We start from the raw sequence: 11,452 nt of genomic DNA on the forward strand, positions 1-11,452 counted from the left end.
AAAGTAATACAATTCCATTTCTATTGACTTTACTTTGGAGTTAAAATGACTCAAATTACTAAAATAAAATCAAGCTGTTTTATTCATGGCAAGGCAAAGTTATCTTCCTTTGGAATATCTTCTAGAGATGATGAAGTGATGTATAAAGACCTGTGCTGCAAAATGTATTTACCATGGACGAAAACTCCAAATTACTAGAAAAATTCAATTTGAAGTAGAAAATACATGCTGTTGGATTCTTTATGGAACAGTAACACACCACTGAATAGAATGTGATTTTACACAGCATTGAATATGCTCTTAGAAAGATAATTTTGTAAACACACTTGGGAGAATATAATTTGAATACAAATGTACTCTTATTTAGCATCTTACAGTTTTTATGAATTTCAAACATATCAGAAAGATCACTTGGTGAATTGAGAGTGAAATATATTTGTCTATTCTGTAAGATAGAGAAGTCCAGTAAAGGACTCCCAATTTATAGTCTCAGATTCTAAACTAAGTATATGTCTTTGGCTGAAGGGGCTTCTCTTGGAATATGGTGTGTGGTTCTGGGTATGACACATACACATGTGAGAACACCTGGAAGGGAACAACTGAGATCTTTTATGATGGGACACTGAGTGAATTGGAGAAACTGAATACTGGATGAGGATGCTGGAAGAATATTTGAAGAGGAGTTTGTCAGTATGGCCCAAGGAATAACACTAGAACCAACAATGAATAAATTAAGCTGTAATTTATGAAAAACAAACATCAGTTGAGTGTTCAAAAAAAAACTCAAATAGAGGATCCCAAAAATGGAATTGATGACTTCAAGAGATAGTAACTTTCCCATTTCTAGAATGTACATAAGCAACTATTTGGAGAGATAGCAATCTGAATTCTGAAGAGATATGAGGTTATAAATAAATAATCAATGACATTAAAATTCTCTATAGTAAAAGTGAAAGTAAACTATACAAATAACTGGATATACTGAAGAAACATTGACAAAAAGTGTCCTAAGATTTCTAACAATTACACATGAATATCTAATTCTGATGTATAAAAACATCAAAACACAATAGATATATGAACATAGGACACAAGTAGACAATTCACACATGATGTAATTTAAACAACCGGAAATGTTTAACCTCACAGTTATTTAAAGAAATTCAAAGTAAAACAGAAATGTACCATTTTACACCTATAAAATAAACATAAACACAATAGAGGACAAAAGCTAAGTTGATAATATTCAATGGTGACCAGGTTTTTGAAAACTAACTTCATACATTACTAATGGCATTTTACACTGGTATAGCTTTTAGACAGGTAATAAAACAATTAAATCACACTATACAGAACAGTTCATAACTTGCTTTTAAATCTATTCTTGACAATATTGTCAAAGGAAATAACTTAAATAAGAATGACAGCAGCATCTGTAGTAGCGAAAAAGTTAGAAGGAAATAAACTATGTTTACAACAAATTGATGCAATATTTACCAGTCATTAAAATTTTATGAACATCTTATAATTTTATTGTAACAATTGTTTATAATAAAATACTATGGTAGCGATAAAATGATACTTACCATGACACCAACAATGTGAAATGTGTAGGCATGCTAGTAAAGAGTAGAGAAAATAAAAACAGTAGCACAGGTAGTGAAAGTATGAGTTTTTTCCTTTGTAACTTGTCTTTACGTAGGTATTATTTTATTTATTTAAATAGACAATTAGGAACAGAAACCATTTTAACATTACTGTGTTTACTTTTTCCAGACATTCATAAAGGCATAGTGAAAAAGCTAACTGGCTTAGTTTGAGGAATAGAAATATATTCAGAATACATTTATATGTGTGTTAAATATAAATTTATAAAATGGAAATATAAATATTAATAAACACTCAATCCATCTGTAAAAGTATTTTCTTGAATGTCAGAAATAGTAATAATATGAAATATTTGAATATATGGCACAGTAAGGTATTAGCAATATAGTTATACATCTGTATACCTGGAACACCTCTTCCACTTCTTAGAGATAATCAGTAGCCTAATTTGTTGTTTATTATTCCCATGCAAGTCTAAATACTTAAAGGTACATATGTATATCCCTATACAACACATGGGTTGTTTTTCACATTTTCATATTGTATATGAATGCCTTGGTATGCATGTAGATTCAGCATCTTGATATTTTTTTCTAAACATTTCTGGGACTCATCCATATGGTATGTGTAGTTTTATTCATTTTTATTAGAGTATTCAGACATATACTGAATATACATATAAACATACCACATTTTGTTTATCAATGACCCTTGACATTAACCAGTCTTTTGTTATTTAAAAAAACACTTGACATTAACCAGTCTTTTGTTATTTAAAATAATACTGTTAGGAACATCGTTTAAACATATTATTGCACATGTATATGATAACTTTTCCACATCAGTTCTTTTCAACCCAACATTTTACAATAGGAATGTTCATTGTGCGGCTCCATATGGTAGCCACTCTTCAGAGTGGCTCTTGAGTCCTTGGAATGTGGCTTATGCAACTGCGGGACTGAATTGTTATTTAATTTCAGTTCATTTAAATGTAATAACTACAAATGACCAATGGCTACTGTATTGGACAGTGCAGCTCTATATCATATTCTTAGGGGTACATGTTGGATCGTGAGGGGTGTACATCCTCAACTTTACATATTGCAAAACTGCCCTCCAAAGTGGTTTGGAAGTGTGTGTAGTGTAAAATACCACTACTGGTGTGCAAGAGTTCCTGTTGTTTCACATGCTCACCTATACTTGGTGTTATCCTTCTTCTTTTGGGGGGGGGGTTTAACCTTTATTTTTTAAAAAACCAAACCACTAGGAAAATATATCACAGCCTGGATACAGCAAACAGACAGGTTCTGTCAAGTAATAAGTTGGTAAAAAGACAAGTTGCTATCAAAATGATAAGGTACCACGCTGGCCATATTGCAACATGCAACACTGCATGTTGCAAAGGCCTCAGGCAAAAATGGTATTTGGTAATAGGGGGGCTGTCCCTCCTCTGTTCTAAGGGAGTCACTGCTTGTCCTAGTCCAAATTGTTTTCTTTTTCTCTCTTGAATTTGCCATTGCTTGGCAATTGTCTCAATACAGTTGTGTTAATTCAGGGGGCTGGGTTAGCCCAACTGGGTTTAGGCTTTCATTTCATTCTGTTTGATAAAAAACAGGTTTTTTCAAATCTGATACTTCACAACTCACATATAATTGAGTAGACAACAGTTCTTCTTTTACTGTTCATTCCCAGATACTGATCTATATCACAACCAAAACACCAATTCTCTTCAATGTGGCAATGGTTACTGCCAGACTGTCCTGTAACTCTGCTACAGACAGCCTCTGGGCCCACTGGCCAGTAAGAGGAAAGCACTGTTTCCTATCATCAGTGTGATATTGTCTCTCATGTTTTTGCATGGTCTCCAGGCAGAATGATGTCATGCGTGGTAATTTTAAGAAATTCACATGTACACCTGATGACCGGAAAAGAATATCCACAGGGAACTTTTCAAAATTCTTAGCCTAATACCTCTCCTTCCCAACTCCTCATCTGAAATCAACTTCATGCCCTTGTAGAAATCAAACCAAAACAAACCAAAGACCCAGAAACCCTCTCTCCTTTCTAAAATAGTGACTTCATGGATTTGGTTTTACAGCATATGGAAAATGGTGTGGTGACACTTCTGGTAAACAGCTTGGCAACAAACCATAACACCTCGAAACCTACCAGATCATAAGCAGGTTAGAGGAACCTACCTGCCTATTGGTACCTGTGCAGTAAGAAGAATTTGGTACCTTGGAGGGCTCTGGCTTGTACAAGGGAGATCCCTACTGCCAGGACAAGCACTTGCCACATATGATACAGGTTCCAGATACTCTAACCCAAATTTTAGCACCAGTGTTTTTCCACTTCACTTTTTATGATGGAAACATAAAGGAACCAGTGTCCAGAGGCAAGTGACATATGCCTTTAGCTTGTTGTCATCCTTAATTTCTTCATTCATAAAACTCTGCTTTAAAAGACAACAATTTCCATTCCTTCTAAAAAACAGATTCTTGCCTTCAGCCCCAACGATCGCTGGCAAAGACTCTTATTTCCCAATGGACGAGAGAGACTCCTTCATCCCCCTGGTCATAATCGGGATGAGTGCATGTGGTCATCCACACACCTGGCCACACAACTGTCCAGCTGCTGCTTCGCCTGAAGCTCCTTGCTCCCTGCATCTATGGAATCTTTGGCTTTGTCGTTGCAATGCATGGTGCACCGGGCCAGGTGGTCCTGGAACTTCTCCAGCTCATTGATCACCAAGGCCTGGGCTTGGACTAGAGGTGCATGGCAGCACTCAATGCACTGGTGCACCTGCTGCATGGACGCCTGGTTGTCATCACAACAGCTGGTGCTGCACCAGAACATGAGGCCCTGCATCTTCCGGATGTTCTCTCTCTCCAGACTTTTCACCATGGCGTCCACCACCTCCTGCACCCAGAGCTGCTGCAGCTCCGCCATGGCGACCCCCTATCCTTCTTTTTAATTTTGTCGTTTTCCCCCATTTGTGCCATTGTGGTTTTAATATACACTTACCTGATTACCAGTAAACTCAAGCAAATTTGTATATGCGTATTAGTCATTTTAGAGTTACCTTTCTTGTAAAATAACTAAATGTCTTCTGACCATTTTTTCTATTCCTCTTTTTAGGAGTTCTATATATGCTAGTTACCAACATTTTGTGATTATATTTGTTATTCTCTTTTCTAGTCTGTGATCTGTCTTTCCCCCTACTTCATTTAGTAGAATTTAACTGATTTTATGATATATGCTTTTTAAGTCTATTTTTAAAATATCCTGAAGCCAACAAAATATTCCTTTTTTTCCCATAAGTTCATTTTACTTTTCATACTTGGTCTTTCATCTGTGTAGTTGTTTTGTATAAAATAAGGATAAATGTTTATGCTGTCTTCCTATACCCAGTTTTCATAGCCTCACTTCCTCAATGTAACTTCCATCTCATATCAAGTATCCCTAAATGCGTGGGATTATTTCTGAGATCTTGATGCTATGTATTCATCTGTTATCCAGCTTGTTTATTCCTACAGCAATGATTCAATTCCTATAACTTTTTACCTTCTTAACCCATGGTAAATCAAATCTTTCCTGTCCCCAAATATAATTCTCTCTCAAAATATTCTTGCCTATTCTTGGCCATTTGTTTTTCTACAATAGTTTACAATCACCATAAAATAGCTTTTTTAAAATTACAACTACTAGGGAAATTAAACATTTTTGTGACATTTAGTCTCTCTAACATTTCTTCTTTTAATTGGAAATTCTTTAGTGTGAAATTCCTTTGGTTCTTACTTCTCACTATTACCATCTAGTTCAAAACTCTATCATGTCTGAAATTGTGTGGTATGACTATTTCTTCTGCCTCTATGCTCACCCACTCCCAACTTTGTCAATTCTCCACATAGTAGCTAAAGGGATACTTTTACCTGTCAGATTATAGCACAGATATGCTCAAAACACTCCAATTCTTTCCATGCCTCTAAGAATTAAAGCTCAAAACTCTAACCATTGCCTAGGAGGACCTCGTCACCAGCCACTCTTTCTACCTTGTCTAGAAGTTTCAGTTTCCTCACTCCACTAATGTCATACATAAGTGTGCTCCCACTTCAGACCTGTGCATACAGTTCCCTCTGCTTGTAATTCTTTCCCTCCAGGTATGCAGATGGCTCACTCCTTTACTTCATTCAAATATTTGCTCCAGTGACAACTGTAGAGAAGACTTTCTGCCTACCCTACCTAAACTATCACCCCACCTATAGCACTACCCCAGCCCCAAGTATTTTTTTCATACTTCCTGCCATAGCAGCTATTTATTTGTTAATCTTCTCCCTCCTTAGGATGTGTACTTCATAAGACAGTCATAAGTGAAAGCTTATGCTCTGTACTATATTCAATGTGTTACTTGCACCCTCCCCTCTGTGGTGACTCTTGCAGTGAGCTTGGTGCTTTGTGTAGGCTCTTCACACAATGCCAGAACAGTGCCTGGGGTATGGTAGGTCCTCAAAAAGATTTGTTGATTATGAGTTTACATTTTCTTCATAGCATCATACATCTCTTTCAATCATTTTATCCCTAGTTTTTTAGAAAATCCCTATATTTTTTAGAAAATTACATTTTCTATTTTACCCTCTTTCCCTCTGTGTGACTGTGACATTGTGAAAGAGAAAGACAATTACTAAAAAAACAAACTAGCCGGGCTTGGTGGCTCAGCCTGTAATCCCGCGCCTTTGGGAGGCTGAGGTGAGTGGATTGCCTGAGCCCGCGGGTTCGAGACCCGCCTGGGCAGCGAGACCTCATCTCTACAATAAATCAAAAAATCAGCCGGGCTTGGTAGCACATGCCTGTAATTCCGGCTACTTGGAAGGCTGAGGCAGAAGGATAACCGGAGCCCAGCAGGTCGAGGCTGCAGTGGCCGGGAGCGGACACTGCACTCCAGCCTGGGTGACCCAGTGAGACTCCAACTCAAAAACAAAAACAAAAAACAAAAATAAAAAAACAAACCGAGTATCATTTCTGCTTTTAAATAAAGTCACATTCTTATTCCAGACTGTTTTTTCTCAAGCACCTAATGGTGAAGACAAATAGGAAAGCATGTTTTAAATACTTAGTTACATTTAAATTTAAATATATTGGTGGCAACAGTAATATATTGTGCCATCCGCCACTTAGAATAAAGAAGAATTTGAGGATATGCAAACAGTTTCTATGAGCAATGATTTAATCCCAGTACAAAGACAAAAGGTTTAGAGGAGTTGTCCCATTCTCCTGGCAATTAGAAGGAACACAAGAAACTGCAACTCAGATTATCTTGTTCCAAACTCCTCCAATGGATCTATTCTCTGCCAATTTATGTCACCACAGATGCACAGCCACTATAATAACCCCAGGCATTCCTGCTTTTCTACCTGCAGGTCTATTAAGTAAGGGCAATTACTCTGCAAAGAGGTGACAAGTTCGTTGTGAAAGATATTGAATTCCAGGGTGGAAAACAGTGCAATAATGAAAGGTCAGAAAGACCACAAGGAGCCAAGTTTACTTTAACAACCACTGCAGTGGGAAGGGTGGAGTTGTACAGGGAACAAAGTGTGTGCGGAGCATAGCGTTCATCTACTGTCTTCAGGGTTGCTTTTGGCACGAATCTCTCAGAGATCAATTTGCTATTGTGCCAAGAACACCCTACATTAGAAAAAATAAAAAGTCTAGCTCTAAAAACAAGTTGATATCACCATTGATTAAGCTAACTAGATCAACAGGAATGGAATCATGCAGCTGTCCATGAGATCTACTGACCTTCAGAGGAGGTACTAACTAGTCAGCAATGTGGAGCTTTGATAGATGAGGTCATGTTTAGTGAACTGAAGTTCATCTTTTATTCAGTACATGTAACTTCAGCTTTGTTCAACTGAATAACTTCAGTTACTCCAACACACGAGTATTGACTGCTGTTTTAGAGCTTTGATATACCATTCGTTTTGTAATGGCAATTACAGGGTGTCTCAACTTTGACTATAGATAACCAAGTTATTAGGAGGATGAGAGATTCCATAATACTTCAGCATAATTGAACAAACCCATGACTCTCTTTACCAGTGTGTAAGGCAAAATGAAAAGGCAATATGGCAGTCTTTTAAAAAAGGAGATAAATCAGCAAAGTATCATAGTTAAAAGTTCTTGTGCTTTTTGTTTTCAGAAAAGGAAATGTAATAAATGTTATTTTCACCAAGGTCTGCCCTGAAAGGAGTCAAGCAACCTCAAATTAAATTCTTGCTTCTTAGTTCTCACTTTCCAGTACTGTTGGCATAACACAACCATGACATTCTGCCAATTATCACAGAGACTGAGAAAAAGGGTATTAACCATCTCCTTTTCAAGGAACAAAGTTCTTAAGAAACAATTGATTACTGCTACTGGGGTCTGCAGATAAAACAATTCTCCTGGGGATCTACTATTTATGCAGTAAACCTTGAAGGGAAAAAAATCAATCTGAACACATTTATTGCTTTATTGGTCCTTAAAAGATCACACTCTTGTTTTTTCCTTCTTTTCTTCTCAACATCATAAGACTTTTCTTTCATTCAGTGGTCTATAGAAATCAGGAGGCTGAAAGCCATCAATATGCTCATAGGATTTGGAATATAAAAATCGAGCCTTGGTTCTCTTTCCAGAAAGACACAGTGTATCTAAATAATGGCTATATATGTAAATGGTTGTGTGTACACACACACACACACACACACACACACACACACAATTTTTTACTCTCCTCCTAAAAATGAGTAAAACATTTTTTCAGGGAGACTTAAAATGAAATCTCAAACCTATATTAGGAAAATAAATCACATGGAAAAACTTCAAATTAACAGATAGCCTCTTGGAAACTAAACTGCTATTTAACATTATGGATAAAAAATAAACTTCATGCTCTGCTGAAATTTTAAATTAAATGTAAAAAGGCTGCAGAAAAAAATATTTATGATAAACTCAGGGGATATAGAGAGATCCTTGAATTTACACAGTCAATAAATACTACACATGTCAAAGTATTAAGACATTTATAAATTATCTTTCAGGTTTACTCGTGCTAGGTTGTTTCCATAGCAATAGTGAGAGGATAATTAAAAGTCACTAATAATTTCTGCAGCTTGTGGTAGTCATCTCCTATCCATTTCCACTATTTAAAGAAAAATGCCTTTATGCAACTAAAATTAATTTGATAATACCTGCATTTCTTTTTCACCCTAGTGCAAAACGTAAGCACAGGGCAGTATCGGATTAACATCTTTTATTGGGTTTCAGCCTATTTCTTCCCCTTCCCCAATTCTAGTGCATCAAAAAATTAAAATTTGCTATCACAATCTCCCCTAACATTGAAAGTCTTTAATTTTTATATCAAAATGTAAAGGACCAATTCTTGAAGACATTCTCAACCCTTGCATATGCTCTCCTTATGTGTATCAGTCAGAGTCCTGGCAGGAAACAGATGGTACACTCAAGCTGGCTAACTAAATAATTTTAAATGGACCATTTATAAAGATGCAGCTGGAAATAGAGAAGCCAAGAAGAAATGGAGCAGGTATCTCCCAAGGACAGAATAGGCAAAGTTGTTACTATCCCTAAGCCAGAAGATGCAAATAGAAGTTATCAGAAACTGGGCAGTGTGGTTGAACAAAGAGGGCCACGTGGCAGGAGATATACCCCTCTGTAAGGTGATACAGCCAGTCATGGTAGTGACCTGGCAGAAAAGGAGTCAGCAGAATAGATATCCACAACTTATCGCCTCCTGATACGCCATCAGTGTTCCCTACCACAGTATAATTGAAACCAGACAAGAGTCAGGGAATAAGAGAACCCATTATTCAAAATATATAGGTCAGACCCCCAGGATACAGAGCAGAGTAGAAAAGATAAAGCTGAGGACCTAGAGAAATAGAATTAAGGTATCCATCACACCTTGCATTTAGGCATATAATTTAGTGAAAATTAACTTTCAATTTAGAAATAACATAGCAGGAGTTATTCTATTTTTTTTTTTTTTTTGAGTTGGAGTCTCACTCTGTCACCCAGACTGGAGTGCAGTGGCCACTCCCGGCCACCGCAGCCTCAACCTGCTGGGCTCTGGTGATCTTCCCGCCTCACCCTTCCTTCCAAGTAGCCGGAATTACAGGCATGTGCTACCATGCCCGGCTGATTTTTTTATTTATTGCAGAGATGAGGTCTGGCCAAGTTGCCCAGGCGGGTCTCAAACTCGCGGGCTCAAGCAATCCACTCACCTCAGCCTCCCAAAGCGTGGGATTACAGGCTGAGCCACTGAGCCTGGCTTAGCAGGAGTTTTTCATCAGTGGAACTAGAAAGCAATTTGTATGTTGAACCATCAGTAGAAAAAAGTAACACATTAAACAGGACACTCAGACTCACATGTGTTATAAGAGAAATATTTATTTCATTTTACACAAGAACGAGCTTATACTGAACAAATTCAACCAAATAATATTTAGTGCAGTAAAACAAGGAAATAGGGATGACTTTTCCTGTTTGAAAATATTAGGTAACCATGCCTGTGCATTATATCATTACAACTTGTTTCAGATTTCTTTTCAGAGTGTGTACTGTACATAACATGTTACAGTTTCTTTGCTTTGCTTCTGAAAATATAATTCATTCACTGCCTTACATTTTTTTTTTTTGCAGTGAGAAACCTAACTGATTCTTGAAGATTCTGATCTAGAGGAAAATTTTCTGCACCAGTGAAGCTAGAGATCCAACAGACTTCATAGATCCGACAGACTTAGGCTTTCCATTCAGGGGTCATGATGTCATGGTGTGTACTCCACAACCATTCTTCTACATAGTGATGTCAGACACAGTAGAGGCAGACTTGTGATCTAATGTTGCCCTAATAATTTTTTTTTGTGGTTTTCTCAAGCTCCACAAATTTCATAATTGAAAGTTCACTCAGCTATTAAGAGTTGTATTTAGCTGCCCACAGATCATCCAATTTAAGTTCTAACTTTTTGGGGGGGGGTCTTTTTAATGAAAGAACATTCTTTAAACAGAAATCTCCCATGAGACAGTTAACATCACAGTTTCTGAAGGCACTGTGGATCCACTGAGCAACAGATGTGACCATTCTAGAGAAAAAAATGGAAAGAAAGCAAAGTATGAATTTTCAAGCCACTAGTAAATGCTCACATTTATTAGTGAATGTTCATATTTATTGATTATACAAACATAACTGTATAGTTTATTTATTTGTGAATTCCTGGAAGTTCAATGGTTCAATCACCTCATGACTCTATTAAAAAGTTATTACCAGTTATTTGTGGCAAGTCATAGGTTGATTTTATTTACCCCATGGCATCTTCCTGTATTACATTTGCTTTATTTATTCATAAAATATGTATTTATTACAATATACCTAGCTATGTTAATAATTAAAGCAGACATAGTCACTGCCCTCATAGGGCAGGGCGTTTAGTTTATAGGGGGAGAAAATTAGTAAGTACCAAGCAAATATATAATCAAAAATCATAAAAGTGCTAGAAAGGTGTGTTGGACTAAATGTTTGTTTCCCCTCAAAATTCATATGTTGAGTTCTAACCCACAGTGTTATGGCATCAGGAGATGAAGACTTTAGGAGGTAATTAGGGTATGAGGGTGGAGCCCTCATGAATGGGATTAGTACCCTTACAAAAAGACACAAGAGAGCTTACTTCCTCTCTCCCTCTGCTCTCTGCCATGTGAGGATACAGTGAGAAAATGACCATCTACAAACAGGAAGAATGCCCTTGTCAGGTACTAGATCTGCCAATGGTTTGATATTAGACTGTGAGAAATGCAT

General features: G+C 36.9%; 1 protein-coding gene across 1 annotated transcript; it reads right to left on the reverse strand.

Annotated features, from left to right (window-relative positions):
- Positions 1-4,182: 4,182 nt before the first annotated feature.
- LOC103267838 (protein FAM136A-like) lies at positions 4,183-4,560 on the reverse strand. The gene has a single exon (XM_021716212.1). It carries the CDS (start codon positions 4,555-4,557, stop codon positions 4,183-4,185), a length of 375 nt encoding a protein of 124 aa, XP_021571887.1. The 5' UTR covers positions 4,558-4,560.
- Positions 4,561-11,452: the final 6,892 nt, after the last annotated feature.

The sequence above is a fragment of the Carlito syrichta genome, unplaced genomic scaffold (assembly GCF_000164805.1).
Source record: "Carlito syrichta isolate Samal-C Ts95f unplaced genomic scaffold, Tarsius_syrichta-2.0.1 Scaffold308296, whole genome shotgun sequence".
In the NCBI taxonomy this organism is placed as follows: domain Eukaryota; kingdom Metazoa; phylum Chordata; class Mammalia; order Primates; family Tarsiidae; genus Carlito; species Carlito syrichta.

Coding starts and splice junctions, on each gene's coding strand:
- LOC103267838 (XM_021716212.1), bottom strand. CDS start 4,557: ATGGCGGAGCTGCAGCAGCTCTGGGTGCAGGAGGTGGTGGACGCCATG.